The sequence below is a fragment of the Lupinus angustifolius genome, chromosome LG07 (assembly GCF_001865875.1).
Source record: "Lupinus angustifolius cultivar Tanjil chromosome LG07, LupAngTanjil_v1.0, whole genome shotgun sequence".
NCBI lineage: Eukaryota > Viridiplantae > Streptophyta > Magnoliopsida > Fabales > Fabaceae > Lupinus > Lupinus angustifolius.
In genome coordinates, this window is record NC_032015.1 from 1,141,008 (window position 1) to 1,159,717 (window position 18,710).

At 33.1% G+C, this 18,710-nt stretch overlaps 4 protein-coding genes across 5 annotated transcripts; 2 read left to right on the forward strand and 2 right to left on the reverse strand.

Annotated features, from left to right (window-relative positions):
* LOC109352236 (protein ENHANCED DISEASE RESISTANCE 2-like) lies at positions 2,849-4,034 on the forward strand. Its single transcript, XM_019594126.1, has one exon. It carries the CDS (start codon positions 3,037-3,039, stop codon positions 3,874-3,876), a length of 840 nt encoding a protein of 279 aa, XP_019449671.1. The 5' UTR covers positions 2,849-3,036; the 3' UTR covers positions 3,877-4,034.
* On the reverse strand, positions 4,268-5,700 carry LOC109352237 (RHOMBOID-like protein 13). The gene has a single exon (XM_019594127.1). It carries the CDS (start codon positions 5,171-5,173, stop codon positions 4,376-4,378), a length of 798 nt encoding a protein of 265 aa, XP_019449672.1. The 5' UTR covers positions 5,174-5,700; the 3' UTR covers positions 4,268-4,375.
* Positions 9,020-11,379, forward strand: LOC109351552 (B-box zinc finger protein 24-like). Of its 2 annotated transcripts, none has more exons than XM_019593035.1 (3): positions 9,020-9,686; positions 10,363-10,734; positions 10,776-10,887. In XM_019593035.1, exons 1-3 carry the CDS (start codon positions 9,504-9,506, stop codon positions 10,830-10,832), a joined length of 612 nt encoding a protein of 203 aa, XP_019448580.1. In that variant the 5' UTR covers positions 9,020-9,503; the 3' UTR covers positions 10,833-10,887. The 2 variants fall into 2 exon arrangements, with proteins under 2 accessions (XP_019448580.1, XP_019448579.1); XM_019593034.1 differs by lacking the exon at positions 10,776-10,887 and adding an exon at positions 10,898-11,379 and having other exon boundaries at positions 9,098-9,686; positions 10,363-10,659.
* LOC109351549 (fructokinase-2-like) lies at positions 12,187-15,833 on the reverse strand. The gene is made up of 4 exons (XM_019593027.1): positions 15,382-15,833; positions 13,489-13,815; positions 12,652-12,768; positions 12,187-12,547 (listed from the first exon to the last, which is right to left on the reverse strand). The coding sequence occupies exons 1-4, from the start codon at positions 15,784-15,786 to the stop codon at positions 12,419-12,421; spliced, it is 978 nt and encodes a 325-aa protein (XP_019448572.1). The 5' UTR covers positions 15,787-15,833; the 3' UTR covers positions 12,187-12,418.

An 18,710-nucleotide genomic window follows, 5' to 3' on the forward strand; every position in this document is an offset into this window, starting at 1 on the left:
AACAATAATATATTCAAAAAAGGTGATTTCTAATACAATGTTTGAGTTGTTGATTCTGCTCATTTGTTTGGACACCGACTTGCTTCTTGCTCAAGTTATCCGTCTTCTGAGGCTTCTTACTTTTCTCTCAATCTTAGTAGTAATCAATATATTAAACAAACCTTGATCTTTGATAATCATAATTAAATCGACCGACTAAAAGATTACGATTTTTCAGATGTAAACCTTCGGCAAACAAGAATTTGAGAGACTGCAAATTATCTTTGTCTTCCCCTATTCATTTTTTTACTTTTTGACTCTTTCTAGAGTTGGTTTAGGACACAATCATGACAGATGATATATTCCTTATTCATGAAATTGAGAATTATGCATTGTTGTATCTTTGCTATGTAAAATTCTTTGGCACTTGTGTTCATGGATCAGCGGGACAAATTTATGTTTAAGTCTGTACTTACGGTTATGGAACGTTTTAATTTCTCAATAACAACTCTTGAGGATAAAATGAGGGATTTGTTTTGTCGCTAGGTGCAAAACATTAATGGACAAATAAGTTATAGTCATTAATTCATTATTGTTGGTAATACACAATCTTTGTCTCAATGTATCCACTAAGTTGGTGGCTACACCCACCTGTGTTTCTATGGTTGCCCAAAAAGCTAATGCCTTAAGGTTTTGGTTCAAGACGTGTTGTCTCACTTGTGACTCTTCACTCTTAAGACACCCATGTAACAATGGAACTCCCCGATGGTTGGAGGCTCTCTAGTCGCAGTCTGGTCCAACAAAAACTACCAGCATGCATATGAACAGAACAATAGAAATCTATCATGAAGCAGGGATAAAGATGGATGACACTGTCCAATCTCTTGTCTATGATGCAGGACGATATGAAAGTTTTTCGTTTGTTGAACAAGATACAAGAAATTATGGTCAGAAAGAAAAGCGTGCAATTGGCAAGAAAGGTGATGGTAAGGCTCTAATGAGTTACTTTTTAAGGATGCAAGAGCAAAATATTATTTTCTTCTACGATTTAGATTTGGATGACAATTTTCATGTTAATAATGTATTTTGTGCTGATGCAAGAAATAGGGCAACATATGATTCATTTGGCGATGTGGTTACTTTTGACACAACATATTTGACTAATAAGTATGATCTGCCATTGGTTACATTTGTTGGTGTTAATCATAAACAAACTGGTTATCACTATTGAACCATCTGCATGTGCATGAAATTGCTATCTTGATCCTTTAATTTTGTCCGAAATTTTATCTTGCACTATAAGCAAATTTGTGGTCCAACATATGCAATTTCTGTTGATTCTGCATATCAGCATACCTGAATTTGACATAGACAGGTGAAAAATATCTAAGAAATATTCAAAATGTGAAAAGCCCATTTGAAACAAAGCTCTAGTAAATGGGCATTGCTCATTACTTGATCACCTAATATGGATCCTATATTATATTCTGAATTGGACTTTATCCACTTATTCATACATTATCAGAAATCCTGGCAGGTCAACTTCATATTCCACAGTTCTCAGTCTTAGTCCTTCTACCCAAAAATCATGAGTTTAATATCTATGTGCTGACAGTGTAAAGAGATTTATACACAGTTAGTATATTATTTACCTTTTATTTGGATTACTTTTTCTGAAAAGTCAATGATTACTAAAATTGAATAGTATAAGATGCAGTGATAATATAAAAAACTCTTACATTATTATTATTATATAGATCTTTTTTCTCAAACAAAGAAATGTATGTGTAATCTAAGACACTTGGGCTCAACCATACTTTCACTCAAATCTATCAAATAATTAAGAATTGATGCATACAGATACAACCAATGACACAATAGATTTCAACCAAAATAAGGATTTGAAAAAGACAGGACCCAAGAATTAGGAATAGTGTATAAAGAGAGAGAAAATGAACAAAACTATGAGTGAGAATTTATAGCACCAAAATTTAGCAAGTTATTTATAGTTCCAAGATTATTAAGAGTCACTTTTTAAATGATCAAATAGAGGTGATAATACTTTTATATTTTTGCTGTTTTTATTTTTTTTCTTTTACATTTAACAAAATGATAATACTTTTGTTGTACCTTCGGATCCAACAACGTCAAATTAAAAATAGATAGCAACAAAATGTACGGATACAAATCAAAATGAAGAAAACAAAAACCTTTTTGCAAAAATTAAGAAAGAAAAAAAGGAAAGCTTTATCCTTTTAAGGTCTTCTTTCTTGATTGATCGTGAAGCATGTCATAAATTTTCATCACAAAACTCTAATTTCAGATCTTAATTGTGATTATTTTCTTCTGCCCTGTCTATGTCTATGTATCTGAATTCTGAATATAATACTATTTACACATACATAATTCATATACGTATCCCTCTATCATTATAATATGTAGAATGGTTGATAAAGTGTAGCCATTTTTTTTATCTTCCTTGGTTGATAAATTAGCCAATTGTTGTGTGCAAGTGTAACGTTTTTGTGTTAAATTGCAACATTTTGTTAATTCATTTGTGGGATTGGTTGCTGTTGAAACAGGTAAACTTCTAAATGTGGGTTTCTTCAAGTCTAAGATTTTTTAGATTATCACAAAATAGCTCATTTTCAATTATTGCTATCATGTGAATGAAGCAGAATCCATGTGATAATACCTTGAAATTAGTATGTTTTTCTGTATAAAAAATTAAGAGATTATTACAGTTCAAATTATTGTTTACAAAAATTTGTAGGAAAGTCATGATCATGAACATTATGTAATTTGTTAAACTGAAATTCTTGTTGGAGTTCCCTGACCATTGTACTGTTGTTTTGTGTAAGCTTTTCTCTTGTGACATAATTTTATGTTTCTAGTTCATCTTACAAATTTTGAGTGCATGTTTCTTTCTTCTTTAATATGTGCATGGATAATATTTCTTTACCTTATAATTGTGTTAGTAAACTTAAGTGTTGGAATGTATGTCATTACTGTTTACTATAAGCTTATATTGTATATTACTTGCAAACAGTGCACATTATGGCCAGTCCAAGTGATGAAGAGAAATCAGAATGGATAGATAGAATAAGATGTGAGGGATCCATTCCATTCCTTAAGCCAGATAACTGTTCAAATGGTTGGGCTTCACCTCCTGAAGCTGCATTTATGGTTAGAGGTCCTGAGTATATTAAAACTAAGGCTAAGATTCCTGCTGATGATTATTTGCTAAATCCTATTGGGTTTGATTGGATTAAGAGTTCAGTGAAAATTGGTGAGATATTGAACCATCCAGATAGTAGAGTTAGGATGGTCATTGACAATGAGTTTCAAGGTGTTGATAAACCTTTTGTGTGGGCCTTCAATCTTCAACTCCCATCAAAGGATAACTATAGTGCCATTGCATATTTTACAACCAAAGATCCTATTCCTGAGGGGTCTCTAATGGACAAGTTCTTGAAAGGTGATGATGCATTTCGAAACTCGAGGCTTAAGATGATTGCCAACATTGTCAATGGTCCTTGGATTGTGAGAAAAGCTGTCGGAGAACAAGCGATATGCATAATCGGGCATGCGCTTTCCTGTAAATTTTGTGTAGCAGAGAATTTCGTAGAAGTAGATATTGATATTGGTTCTTCCATGGTTGCAACTGCAATAGTTCATTTGGCATTTGGTTATGTGTCAACTTTGACTGTTGATCTTGCTTTTCTTATTGAGGGCCAAGCTGAATCAGAGCTACCAGAAAAACTCTTATGTGGAATCAGATTTTCTAACCTCGACCCTGCTTCAGCTAGACCAATTGAACCATCGCCTACTATGAGCGCTAGTAGTTTACAAAAATCTTTATCGTCAAGATTGTGGAAGTCTTTCAGGTTCACATGAAGATGGCTCTATCTGTGGCTCACAAAGTGCTAAAACTGTAGACCACAAAGACTGTACCTCTGACTTCAAGAAATGGTGAGTATTTGGTGTTGTGATCAAATTTTATTATGATTACAGATGCTTTGGAGATTAATTTTACTCTCAAAATGTTCAATTCAAATTTACAACTTCCCTTCATAACACAAACAATTAGCATTCTGTCCTGTGTTACTAACTTATCTTGATTAGGAGCTTATCTCTTATTCTGTTTTTGTTTGTTCCATCCTTGACTTTTAACTCTAACTAAGGTAATAACATATTTGCAAAGAACTATAACACTCCATCACACTCATACAAATTCATTACCATAAAACTAAAGAATAAAGATGCAAACTGTAAAAGTGGATAACAATAAAGCATCAAACAAATTCTTTATTGGAAGAACTAGAATCATAGTGCTATAATATGGAGTGTGTCAAGGTAACATCAGATATCAAATGATAAAATGGATTGACATTAATTAGACAATGCCAACATTTCCATTTGACAATGTTCTGCGACTACCTGATGCCAAAAACCGTACTGGTAAAGAAGGCTCAGTTACAGATTCAATCTCAAGAAAGTTGAGATCAACTGCACCAGATTTCTTCAAACTCCAAACAAAGACAAGTGCAATCCAACCCAATAAGGAAAGCGCCCAGTAGCTATTCATCCCATGAATAAAACCCCATGCTATAGCATATCCAACAATAATCCCTGATAAATGACCGATAAAACTCGCCTGAGGAACAATGATAGAGGTGAAAATAAGCGATTCAAATGGCGCAAAACTGATAGGAAGAGAAAGGAATCCAAAAAGCTCCAACTTGGAAGAAGGTTGCTTCACAGATAGAATTGTCATCCATCCAAAAACAACACATGAGTACCCAACAACCGTCACTCGACGAAAATACTCAATCTTGAATCTTTGAATCAATAAGTGATACATAGCCAGACCAAGCATTCCGGACGAAACAACCATCACAAGTGTGTACTGCAAATAGTAACCAACACCAAGGCCCATGTGATCTAATTGCTCTACCACCCCAAGACTCCAAAGGGCACTCATGTTAAAGACAAGATGAATAGCACTTATATGTGAAAATGCAGAGGTGATGATCCTCCAATAGTGCCCCTCAATTGCAGTCTCATAACTCAGACCCACGTGTGAATACCCAATATTTTTCTTCTGAATGTAAAACCAAATTGCACTGCAAATTCCTATAATACAACTAGTGGCTGGTTTTTCCAATATCTCATAAAACAAAGGCTTCCCCATTTCAGAAAAAAAATCACAATCTGTCACTCCTTGAGGATGAATTGTAATTATGGAATTACAAAATTGAAACTTGAACAAGAATGGTGACTAATTTCCAGATCAAACAAGGTAATAGAGTTTATTCCATCTAATCCAATGATCCCAAACTCAAGGGTTTTTATATAATGGGGAAAATCTCAGGAATTATTGAGACCCCACTGAATGAAAAATTTACGAAACCCTAAGCATAGAAGATGCATGATTCTATCTGAAAAATGGGATTACGGGAGAACCAAACAAGAAAGGTTGCATCTTTCTGCTGGGAGAAGGAAAGCAAGTTCATTTATTGAAGGGATTCGATTGAAATTAAGAATTGGCGGGTTTTGAATTTTTAAGGAAATGAAGAATTTGGACTCACCTTGAGGTGCTAGAAGATTCCACTTCTGAATTTGATTATGAAATTGTGATATTTCTCTTCATAATTAGTTTATCACTCTAACTAAAACCAAGAGGCTAAAATCTAAAACGATTTTCCTAAGGGTACATGTCACATGTACAATAAAAAACAAAAGACCATAATTTTGGGTAGCACCTAAGATGAAGTTATGATACTCTCAATTAATGGCGAACAAATAATCACTCTTATATTTACATATATAGGTAAAAATATCTCATCATTTTATCGTATGGATAAATATGTCAAATCATATATATTTTTACTCTTATTTTGGTTATACTTGATTTTTCATTAATGGACCCTGTACCCACTGCATCATATAAATGTGAGGAAAGTGTGGTTTCTAATTTCTAAATCTTCAACTAACATAAGTCAAAGTGTTAAACTCTTCCAAATTCAAGTGATAACAATGGCATCCTCCTATTTTCATGTCCAACTTATCTGATGCACATTCACATTGTATCTCTCTCTATAGAGGATGGTCTAGGCAGGGAGAGCATTTCTGAATAGTTACCATTTCACAATGAGTTTACCATGAAATGTTTTATTATAACAACCTATCAAGTACTTCAATAAAGTACTAAAGTGACTGGGTTACACTCATCCACCGTTACAAATTAATGGAAAAAGGAATAGTTTGGTACTACTTGCTACTTTTTCAATTGTGATTTCTTAAATTTCAAGCTTTTGTTTGGGTGGAAAGTGTGACCTACCATACAAAAAACTGAGAAACACTGGAAACTCAAAGTCAAAAGTATAGCTAACCAACACGTTTTTTTTCCAACCACCATCTTATTCTTATTCTATATTACTACTATTTCGGTTTAAATTATAAGCGCTAGAGATATAATTCTGATTTAATTCAGTTGCATATTCACAAATGTATTTCACAATTATAAGCAGGGCAACAATATTATAATACACGATTGTTCTTCTGTATAGAAGTGGTAGGTTGGAGTTCCCATATGTCTTTTGAATTAAGGTAAAAGTTAGTCTTATGTCACTTAGATGGGTATATGAAAAGACAGACACTTTCACATAGAAGGAGTGAGATTTCTCTTAGGTAATAATAGAGAGATAAGTGACTTTTTCCTTCATATTTTAAGGGTAAAAGTGTAATATCATTTTAAATAAAAATGATATAAATGGAGAGAAGTCTCACGTATAAAGAAGGTAGAATAATAGTATGAAATAAGCAAATATTCATTATTAATGCGTTCTCCTATTTATAAGGAGGTTGAGTGAAGTGTAGTCTATAGTGTGATATTTTAATCATGATGAGCCTTAGGTCTGCCCAAACTAGTATGGGCTACTTCACCCGTGTCGAGCAGTCCTATTGGCTCTATGCTCTGTCTGACACAATGCTTTATCTAAGGTGGGTAGCCTTGTTGCCTATCCCACCGCATGACACATGTCACATTAATAAAAAAGGGGCAAATTTACGTGGATAGTGTAATCAAACTACACTATCACACGTTTGGTATATGTTTCAAAATATTTACAGAAGTAGTGTATTTTTAGGGAAGTTGTGGATGGTATCCACGACTTCGGGGGAAAGTCGTGGATGGGGTCCACGACTTTGGGAAGTCGTGGATGGTATCCACGACTTCTGTGACATATTCTCTCTCTACGGAAGTCGTGTACCCTAAACACGACTTCCATTGTATATTGATAATAAAATAGCTATGTAGCCTAGTGGTTCTTAATTTTTATGAGAACCTAGAGGTCCATGGTTCAACACCCACCTATTGCTTTTTTTATTTTTATTTATAACTTTGACATATATTATTTCTACAAGTACTATGATACATTATGAGTATATTGCATTATATTCACTACCAAATTTTATACATTTTTATTCATTACCTAATTGTTTAAAACAATATAAAATAAAAATGTACAAAATTCAGTAATGAATATAATGCAATTTAACCATAATGTATGATAGTCCTTTTATAAATAATATATGTCAAAGTTATAAAAAAAATAATAAAAAAAAGCAATAGGTGGGTGTTGAACCATAGACCTCTAGGTTCTCATAAACATCAAGAACCACTAGGCTACATAGCTATTTTGTTATTAATATACCAAAGTCGTGGACCCCATCCACGACTTTCCCCCCGAAGTCGTGGATACCATCCACGACTTCCCTAAAAATACACTACTTCCGTAAATATTTTGAAACATATACCAAACGTGTGATAGTGTAGTCAAACTACACTATCCACGTAAATTTTCCTAAAAAAGGAGATCCTATTTTCTTAACATATCTATTTATCTATATAATAAAAAAGGTTCTTATCAAAACAACTCCATTTGTCAACTTCTCCTTCAATATTTTCCCTCCAAAACAACTCCATTTGCTATGGTGAAGCCTCACACACAGTATAGGAGCTTCTATACTCTATACTCTGCCATTATTATAATAAATGTTTAAATTCAAATAACAATGACAAATTACATTAAATTGTAGTTGAATAATTTTTCAAGTCCATTTCTTTATCTTCCAATTTCATTTCTCCAATCTATTAACTAATATTATTCCAACATACACGATCAAATAAAGAAAGAAAAATACATTAATTGTAAGAAAAAATGGAAAGAAAATCATTTCTTATTATTTGAATATCTTTCAATCTCCTATCTCCAATCTATTAACTAATATTAGTCCAACACTCGATCAAAGAAAGAAAAAAAAAATATTAATTATTAAAAAAAGTTAGAAGGCATTCTCAATTCTCTTTTGAACAACATCATGTTGAATAAATTAAAAATACAATTATTTTTAATTTCTATTTAAATCTAAAATTACAAGGTTAAAATTAATGAGTGTAATTCTGAAAATCATTTCTTATTATTTGAAATATAATAAGGAGTAATCATTTATTTTCCTGATGTGTTTGAACAAGCAAATACAGGCTAACATATGTGTTCTTAACAATGTGAATGTATGAGTAACATGTATGTTTTAACTATGCAAATGCACGTGTAACATCTGTTTTTTTAGCAATGCGAATGAATAGGTAACATGTTTGTTTTTTAATGATGTGAATGCATACGTCATATGCGTGTTCTTAACAATACGAATGCATTCGTAATATATGCGTTTTTAACCATGCGAATGTATGAGCAACGTGCATGTTCTTAACCATAAATACACATGTGATATGTATATTCTTAATCATGCGACAAAAAAATACCGTCCCGAGCACTAGTAATTTGTTAGTTTTTGCTATAAAACTATGGCCATGTGGTTCCTAACTCTTAATAAGTTTGACGCATTCCATCTGCTCATTGAGGGAACCTGATGTGCATCTGATTATCAAGGACCACAGACCATCCTAATCAGCATAAAGAATATCTACAAATTTTAGTGGCCTCTTCAACTTCCTCAATTCATGTTGGAACTTCCACAGCCACACACATAACACAGTGACCCCACTAGGGCCTTGTTACTTGTTCTAGCTATCCTGATATTCATACCTTACATTTAATCTTTAACAAAATCATAATATGTTGACATAACACCCTCACCAACTCTAAAATTTTGTCCAGACATTTCATTTTCCTTGGCCCAACACCTTCTTCCTACATTAATGAGTTAGCACTATCAATGATATAATGTTCTATTTCTCTTCTCCTTTCCACACCATGTGCTATTCCTGTTCAACTTGTTCTAATCTTTTTTCTACCCTACTTTCATCATTTTTGGCTTACCAACTTAGAGGGTTTGGAATATTTTCTCTGAAGGAGGTTCACATTACTTTTAGAGTAGTTGCCTGCCAGTGGCTCTAGACCAATCAAGTTTTCTTTATATATTTTGGTATGGTGTTGCTGTTTCCATAAGAGAAGGCCAAGTTTCTAAAGAGAATAGATATTGCTAAGAAGAAGAACATGAAGATTCAGTGTGATGTGTGTGAGAAGGCTCCAGCAACTGTGATTTGTTGTGCTGATGAAGCAGCTTTGTGTGCTAAATGTGATGTTGAAGTTCATGCTGCAAACAGGCTAGCTAGCAAGCACCAAAGGCTTCTCCTTCAATGTCTTCCAAACAAGCTTCCCAGATGTGACATATGCCAGGTACCTCATATTTCTATGTGTCTATCTTCTACTTATATGCTACCATTAAATATTATTTCTCAAGTTGTTGTGCTTGGATCTAGATGGAATTTTTCCTATTTTTTTCATGTACTGGACACCCTTCTATGTTTAACTGAAACAAGAAGCAACTAGGAAATCTAGGTGTGTTGTTATAAGTCTAGCCTAGGGTACTGTTTAAATATCAACCATAGAGAAATGGAAAACATAACCCTGGATTTGATCTCAAATTTATTAATATTTAAATTTAATCCAACAGGGTGTAGAATTAGTTTAGTACTCTCTAGTACATAAAATGAGGTTTTAAGAAAATTTCATGACAGATCAGTGTAAGGATTGCAGATCTTGGTTCCATAATCCATATAGTTTATATTGGCTTAATCCTTTGATATTTCTTTATGCTTCTGCAAATCTTCAAAGGATTAAGCCAATATAAACCTGATGTATCTTAGGTTATTGCTGCTATTCGAAGTTCAATTGACCTGTTTAAGCATAAATTGGAGAATTCTTGCCCAAGGGATTGTGAATGTCGCCAGGAACTTGAGCTGTGTCAAGACCTGGAATAGTTTACTTTTATAAGTTGGCAGCTTTCTTTAACATGGGTGGTTTTATTTAGTTTCCCATGGTTGTTCAGTTTGTTCCTTCCTTTCTCCTGCAGGATAAGGCAGCTTTCATATTTTGTGTTGAAGACAGGGCACTGTTCTGTAAGGATTGTGATGAACCAATTCATTCAGCCGGCAGCCTTTCTTCAAACCACCAGCGCTTCCTCGCTACCGGTATCCGAGTGGCATTGAGTTCTAATTGCCCAAAAGGTGATGAAAAAAGTCACTCAGAACCATCTAATCCGAGTGTACAACCAGCTCATGTGAAAACTCCTCAGCAAGTGCCTAGCTTCACTTCCTCTTGGGCTGTTGATGACATTTTGGAATTAACAGACTTTGAATCACCAGGCAAAGTAAGACAGCTTTATTTCACAATTAGCAGCATCATGCTAATTAAACTTTGCTATAGTACACTCTTGCACTTGATTCTGGTTTTTATTGATATTTTACATTTTGAAGTTATGATTTGAAACATAACTGCACAGTTTTTTTATTGAGGGCTATGGTAAGTAGATTTTTATCCTAACCTTCATAATTTGCTATCTAGTCACTTATTTGTATAATATTAAGAATTATTTTTTCTCTGTTTAGAAAGGATCCTTGGAGTTTGGAGAGCTTGAGTGGCTAGCAGATGAGGATCTTTTCAGTGAACAATTTCCTCAGGAAGCTTTAGCTGCAGCCGAAGTTCCTCAGATTCCAGTGATGCATACTAGCAGTGTTACCTCATATAAAGCCTCTAAATCCTATATGTCCTACAAAAAGCCTAGGATTGAAGTCCTAGATGAAGATGACAATGAGCACTGCACCGTGCCTGATCTTGGCTAAATAAAGCACATGGCTATCTAGACTGTTGCATTAATCTATAGATTGATGACTTGTATATCCATACTTCTCTTCAAAGACTATAAGGAAATGAAGTACCTTAACAAGCTATGTGGAGTCAATAAATATCAAACTTTAGGAGTTCCAAAACTGTCAAGAATAACAGAGAAGTGTGTTTATACCCTTGAGGAGAGATCCTCAGACCTTCTCCTTGAACTTTGGGGCGGTTAATTTCATGATTATTATGCTTATCTTGATGACTGTTATGGCATGGTAGCTTGTGGTTATTTTGATTCATATATATTCCTGCCCAAGTAAAGCAAGATCACAAGAATGGAAATGAAGCAAGACTACATCACAATCACTGCACACTAATAGCACGTAGCAAAAACTTAAGAATGGATCCGTCTGCAAATTTTGGAAGGAAAGACTTAAGAATTACCCTACAAGTGTATTTTATGCCTCACAAGCTTTCCTTTTTCTTTCTTTTCCCTCAAAAATCCAATTCACAAAATGATCCTAAAAGACAACCAATGTTGAGTTGAGGCTCACCCTCAATATCTCTACACTAATAATGGAGAATATTTCAAACAAATGTGGCTCTATTGTTTAAGCCACGAGGCACTACCTGCCTATATTCACGTTCTCCCCAGTATAGAGGAGAGAGGACACTAGCAAGTAGCAAAAACTGTACAAGCAATCTTCGAACTGTTTTTTACCACAACAAAATCCAAACCTTGATGCATTACAAACTTTCCAAAGGAGATGAGATATCTCCTAGAGCTGTCATAGATTATTAAATTCATAATTGAAAAAGGAACCACTCGATAAAACCTTTTTCATAGGCCTCGATGGAACCCTTTAGCCACCACCAAATAGCCAAAGTAACCAGCAGACGTTTAAAGTCAGCAATGATACGCTATATGGGGACTCTGTGCACTTAATAGTCAGCAGATGTTTAAAGTAACCAGTAGACGTTTAAACTTTGATTTTGTTTCTTTCTCTCTTCTAACATGAAAGAAGAAAATGAGATGATCGAAATAACTTGGCAAGCAATATACTCATCAAATGTCAACCGACGTTTTTATTCAATCGCTATCTAAAAATTTGGAAGAAAATATTATCTGGGAACCAGGAAAAAGCATATGGTACCTTTAATGCATAAAGGAGAACAGAAGATAACAAAGAAAACCAGAGATAAAATCCCTCTTAATTTGATAAGCAAGTAATTCCAATGGAAAAGTGAAAAAAAGATGATAAAAACAAAACCAGAAGATACTAGTTAGAATTCTATGCTCCTTTGATCAGGTTGAGGACATCAGACTCTGTTGGAAGAGCAGGGATTGCTCCCTTTTTAGTAGTTGTAATTGCTCCAGATGCATTTGCAAACTTGAGTACTTCCCTTAACCTTGGTTCATCCTGCAATTCATAACATGTTAACAGATATAACAAAAGAAAACATTGTTTTCAACAGGGGATCTAATGTGAAGGTTATTAAGGTGCATCTAATCTACAGCACTCACTTCAAGTATGGATTGATCATCAACAATCTTGGACAGTAGAGCACCAACAAAGGAATCACCCGCGCCAGTTGTATCCACTGTGTTAACATGAAAAGCATCCACTGATCCATGGAAATTCTGGTTTGTGCAAAAAAGGAGAGAAGTTATAATATAGTAACTTTCATGCTTTCAATAACATAATCTTTTAATTCAAGTGAATATAAATATCACACAAATCATGAGCAAGAGAAATCTAAATGCAGAACGGGAAGTTTTTTTGGGGCAGTAATCAGGGCCATAGGCCCAAGAAAGACAGAAAACTACAGATGAAAAACATTAGTACTACAGCAAAATTGCCACCTACAGCCTCTAGGTATAAACAAATACAATATAATCTTTTCTCAAAACTGGTTGAGCCTAAATTTTACCTTTCAGGTTAAAAATGGAACAAAGACAGAACAGCAGAACAAGTAAGATGAGAAACAGAACACATGGGGCAACGGAAGTTGCCTACATTTAAATGATCACCTACCCATCATAGACAACAACTGACCAAAAACCTATTATATAGAACTAGAGTGCATAGGAGTTGGGATACCTATTCCCCATAATGCGTGTCAAGTGATCAAGTCTATGTCATGGATTCTGATTAGTTAAGAAACATTATTTCATATTATTAATTATTGGGTAGTTAAATTGATGAATCCGTAAAATCCAGAACATGGGATTATGATACATTTTGTATCCCAGTGTGTGTACTGCCTAAAAATTGAACAGACAACAAATATACAAGAAAGTTAAGGAAGGAAAAACAGAATATTTGGAAATGAAGATAATATTTTTTATATTTAATTATACCTTGGTATAGTATTTGGAACCTTGTTCACCAAGAGTGACAAGGAGTAACTTCAAATTGGGATGCCACAAGGAGAGAGCAGAAGCATCATCAACTTTGCCGGTGAGGAATTCGAGCTCGACATCACTGACCTTGATGATATCAGCCTTGTCCCATATGCTGAGCATTTGCTGACGGGCTTCCTCGGGTGAGGGCCATAAGGGTAACCGGAGGTTTGGATCATAAGAGAGTAGGCTCCCTGCCTCCTTGGCCACTTCCAATGCCTTCAGGTGTGCTGATCTGCATGGCTCCACTATCAAGCTTATCGATCCATAATGGAATACTTTAGCCTGATAAACAAATGTCAACTTTCACTCAGTTACTCAACATCACAAGGATGAGTAAATATCACCAAATCCACTACCGGAAATGTTTTATCAGCATCAATTGATTCCATTCTCAATAACTTCGATTATAAAAAGTAAAATTGTTGGGAAAATTATCAAAATTAATTGTACATATAACATTGCTCATCCTCCTGCTAGGCACCAACAAGAACAATTTTGGTTATGAATTGTAAGTAAGATACATATTGCCAAGCATTTGCGTTTTCCTCTCTCTATATTACAACAAACTGTACTCACATTTGATTTAATTTTAGTTCATACTTTTTTTATTTCAGAATTAGAACAATCTCTTTCAAAGTTTATGTTATCATGATAGTTAACTCTTCCAAAGGGCAATAATTGAAAATTATGTTGAGCTCTCTCATAGAGAGATAATAGAAAAACATAATATATATTAAGACACACTTCAATTTCTTAATCGTAAATTTGATGGCTTCTTGCTAGACTGTAAATTGTGGCCCTTCAAGTGAAAATTGAAATATTAAATTACACTCATTAGATAAATAGTGAGCCCTGCCACTCATGATTGATTGGCTCTCAATTCCCAAACAGATGATGGGGTCACTATCATCCTCCACTTTCAAGTTATCTAATTCATATATAAACAGAATAAGATATTTTTTGGTCAGGACTCAATCAAATAATCCACCTTGACAAACCAACAAAATTCTTGTTTGGGACACTCTAGAACTAGCAACAAATAATCCAACCCCAGCATATCAACACAATTATTTTCCCTATTAAAATAAAAAACATTTGAAAACACAATGTAAATATACATTTATTGTTGTAAAAATGTGGATAAAAACTACAAGCGCGTGAGCGTTCTAGTCAAAGACATAAACACCCACCACAAGTCAAATTACACGATTCTCTATAGTCTATACTACTGCTCCCATCCTTAGGTCCAACCTCATCCTAGCGCGTGAGAAACAAACACTTGTGATAAGATTAATCGAAATTTATTTTGGTGACAAGAGAATAAAAATAATAATAAAAAACTGAAATTTCTAAACTTTTATAAGTGCGTTAGAATAAAAATATAGGAGTGTGTTGGCAATGTCCATTTGAGTAGGTTCAATATTCATACGACCAATATTTATTGAGAAGGAAACACGGACTCTGAAAGGGATTAAATATGAGATACACTTAATAGTAAAAAAAACGTTTACTTCAGGTTTCAGCCAACAAACACGCGAGACACGCACGTGACAAGACACCAACTCAATAAGCTTCTGTTAAATCTCATGATCATGAGTTGGAAAAGCGATTCTAATTTTGAAAAAGCTTCAGTGAATCAGTGATGTGTTGCGTAATTTTCGGTTGTATCTATATATAAGAGTGGGTCCCACCCTCTGAAGCTGACTCAGCAATATCCATCTATCTTAACAAGCCCCATTTGCACAAACTCGCGTAAAACACAAACAACGATTTCGAACAAGAAAACTAAGAAAAAAAGTTCAAAAAATTTGTGAAGAAAGTTGACAGAGCGAGAGAATTATAGCTTACGGATCTTATGAGTTCAAGATTAAGATCTTCTGGCTTGAGGAGCATATCGGCGCTGGGGTTTCTGTAGAACATGAACTCACGCTCTCCGTCGGCGCGTAGCGTCACGAAGGCCAGTGCAGTGCGTGCGCCCTGATCAAAAGTGATACCGTCAGCGTTGACGTTATTCTCCTTCAAGATCCCAGCGAGCATGTGTCCGAACTCATCATCACCGAGTTTTCCGACGAATGCAGCTTTTCCGCCGAGGCGAGTGACGGCGATTGCGACGTTAGCAGGGGCGCCACCGGGAGCCTTGAGGAAGCCAGGAGCTTGGGCGAGGGAGACGCCGGAGGTGGTGGGGACGAAGTCGATGAGCATCTCGCCGAAGCTGACGATGAGACCGTTACCGGTGGCGGGAAGAGAAGCCATTGTTTTGTGAATGATTTTATTTGGAAAAAGAGTAGAAATTATGTAATGTGGTTTAGGTGGTTTTATAGAGAGAGGAAGATGGAAAATGCTTATTTTTTGGGTAATGAGATAATTGTAATAGATTAATTGTTTCTCATTCCTCACTCATGTCATTTGTTTTGGACTTTGGTTCGAGCTTATCAACTACCAACTCTTTTTATTCACTCAATTAGATATCAACTTCCAAACTAATTTATCAATCAAAAAATCATATCACAATTTATTATTCACAATTTTATTTTTAGTTATTATGGTAAATATAAATTTTTATAGTGATAATGTATAAGAGATAATGATTTAGTCTTTTGGTGTCAAGTTGGATTGTCACCTAGTTTCTATGTGTTACTTTTTAAGAAAATAATTAATTGTCAATTTGAAGTTTGGAGATAACATTAATTACATCTTTATCAATCATATATTTAATTGTATTATTATGAAAAGGGTAAGTAATAGTGAAATAAGATTGAAGTGGAATTGAGAAGGAAATAATGAGAAAACAATAATTTGGTTAAAACAATCTAATATTATCATTACTATATATAAAAAGGAAAACTATAAATAACTATCATGGCATAATTTTTTACATTCCAAATTTACCATTTTGTAATTCCTTCATTATTCTTCTACAAATTTTCTTTCACAATGTATTTTATTCTTGTACAAATTTTCTTATTTTTATTTTTTCTTCTTCAATTCTATATTTGATTAATCTGCTCATATCTTTGGTTTTTATTGAGTTTCTATGTAACGTTTCTTATATTAAATTATTTTTCTTTAAAAGAATATAACACAAAAATAATACATATTAAAAAAAATAAGAATGCGGGTCGATGAGCATGAAGTACCGATCTAGTATTTATACAGTTTGATCCTTAGTAGCCATATATGCATAATCATGTTCACCAATAGAAATTAAAATTCCATATCCTGAAGACAAAAATTAATCCAATTTAGCTGCTTTCATTTGGATAAACATGAGTTGGTGCAATGTAGGTACTCCAGATAGGAAAAAGCTTCTTTTATAAGCAAGATTGTATTTATTTTCTAATATTATTTTAAGTGTATTCAATATTCTCATTTTCTAGCACTTAAAATTTATAACATCAGATAGAACAGAACAAATAATATGAGTCATTTGTAATTTGGTTGAATGAAAATTTAAGTAAAACAATAATATCAACAATATTATTTAAACAATTCAACAATCCATGTTAGTAAGGATTAATATCCGGAGAAAACTATTATCAAAATATATAATTAATTGAGAAAAAATGATAAGTAAATTTCATATTTAAAAATGATATAAATATATATAATAAAATTAAATAATAATAATCTAATACTTGCATTTAAAATATAATCCATGCCAAAAAATTTCGTTACAATTTTAATAATATTTTTATGTATAAATTAATTTCATCAACAATTAAAGTTTAAGAAATAATTATAAATAAAAAAAAAACAAAATCATACAAGCAATCTCTCCTCACCAAAATTTATCATAAAGAAGAGAATTAGGTAAAAACTATTCCGCCACTAAAATGATAAAAGCAATTTCTCTCACCATTTGACTCATGCATAAAAAGATGTGAATTTTATAGTATTTTTATCATCTTATCTTATGTACAAAATGACATTTCAAAAAATATCAAGTAAATACAGGACATTATTTAATTTTTTATTTTATTTAAAACAAAAAAGTGATAATTAATGGATCAATTGTGCTTTATATATTTTACCGTTACCGGTGGCGGGAAGAGAAGCCATTGTTTTGTGAATGATTTTATTTGGAAAAAGAGTAGAAATTATGTAATGTGGTTTAGGTGGTTTTATAGAGAGAGGAAGATGGAAAATGCTTATTTTTTGGGTAATGAGATAATTGTAATAGATTAATTGTTTCTCATTCCTCACTCATGTCATTTGTTTTGGACTTTGGTTCGAGCTTATCAACTACCAACTCTTTTTATTCACTCAATTAGATATCAACTTCCAAACTAATTTATCAATCAAAAAATCATATCACAATTTATTATTCACAATTTTATTTTTAGTTATTATGGTAAATATAAATTTTTATAGTGATAATGTATAAGAGATAATGATTTAGTCTTTTGGTGTCAAGTTGGATTGTCACCTAGTTTCTATGTGTTACTTTTTAAGAAAATAATTAATTGTCAATTTGAAGTTTGGAGATAACATTAATTACATCTTTATCAATCATATATTTAATTGTATTATTATGAAAAGGGTAAGTAATAGTGAAATAAGATTGAAGTGGAATTGAGAAGGAAATAATGAGAAAACAATAATTTGGTTAAAACAATCTAATATTATCATTACTATATATAAAAAGGAAAACTATAAATAACTATCATGGCATAATTTTTTACATTCCAAATTTACCATTTTGTAATTCCTTCATTATTCTTCTACAAATTTTCTTTCACAATGTATTTTATTCTTGTACAAATTTTCTTATTTTTATTTTTTCTTCTTCAATTCTATATTTGATTAATCTGCTCATATCTTTGGTTTTTATTGAGTTTCTATGTAACGTTTCTTATATTAAATTATTTTTCTTTAAAAGAATATAACACAAAAATAATACATATTAAAAAAAATAAGAATGCGGGTCGATGAGCATGAAGTACCGATCTAGTATTTATACAGTTTGATCCTTAGTAGCCATATATGCATAATCATGTTCACCAATAGAAATTAAAATTCCATATCCTGAAGACAAAAATTAATCCAATTTAGCTGCTTTCATTTGGATAAACATGAGTTGGTGCAATGTAGGTACTCCAGATAGGAAAAAGCTTCTTTTATAAGCAAGATTGTATTTATTTTCTAATATTATTTTAAGTGTATTCAATATTCTCATT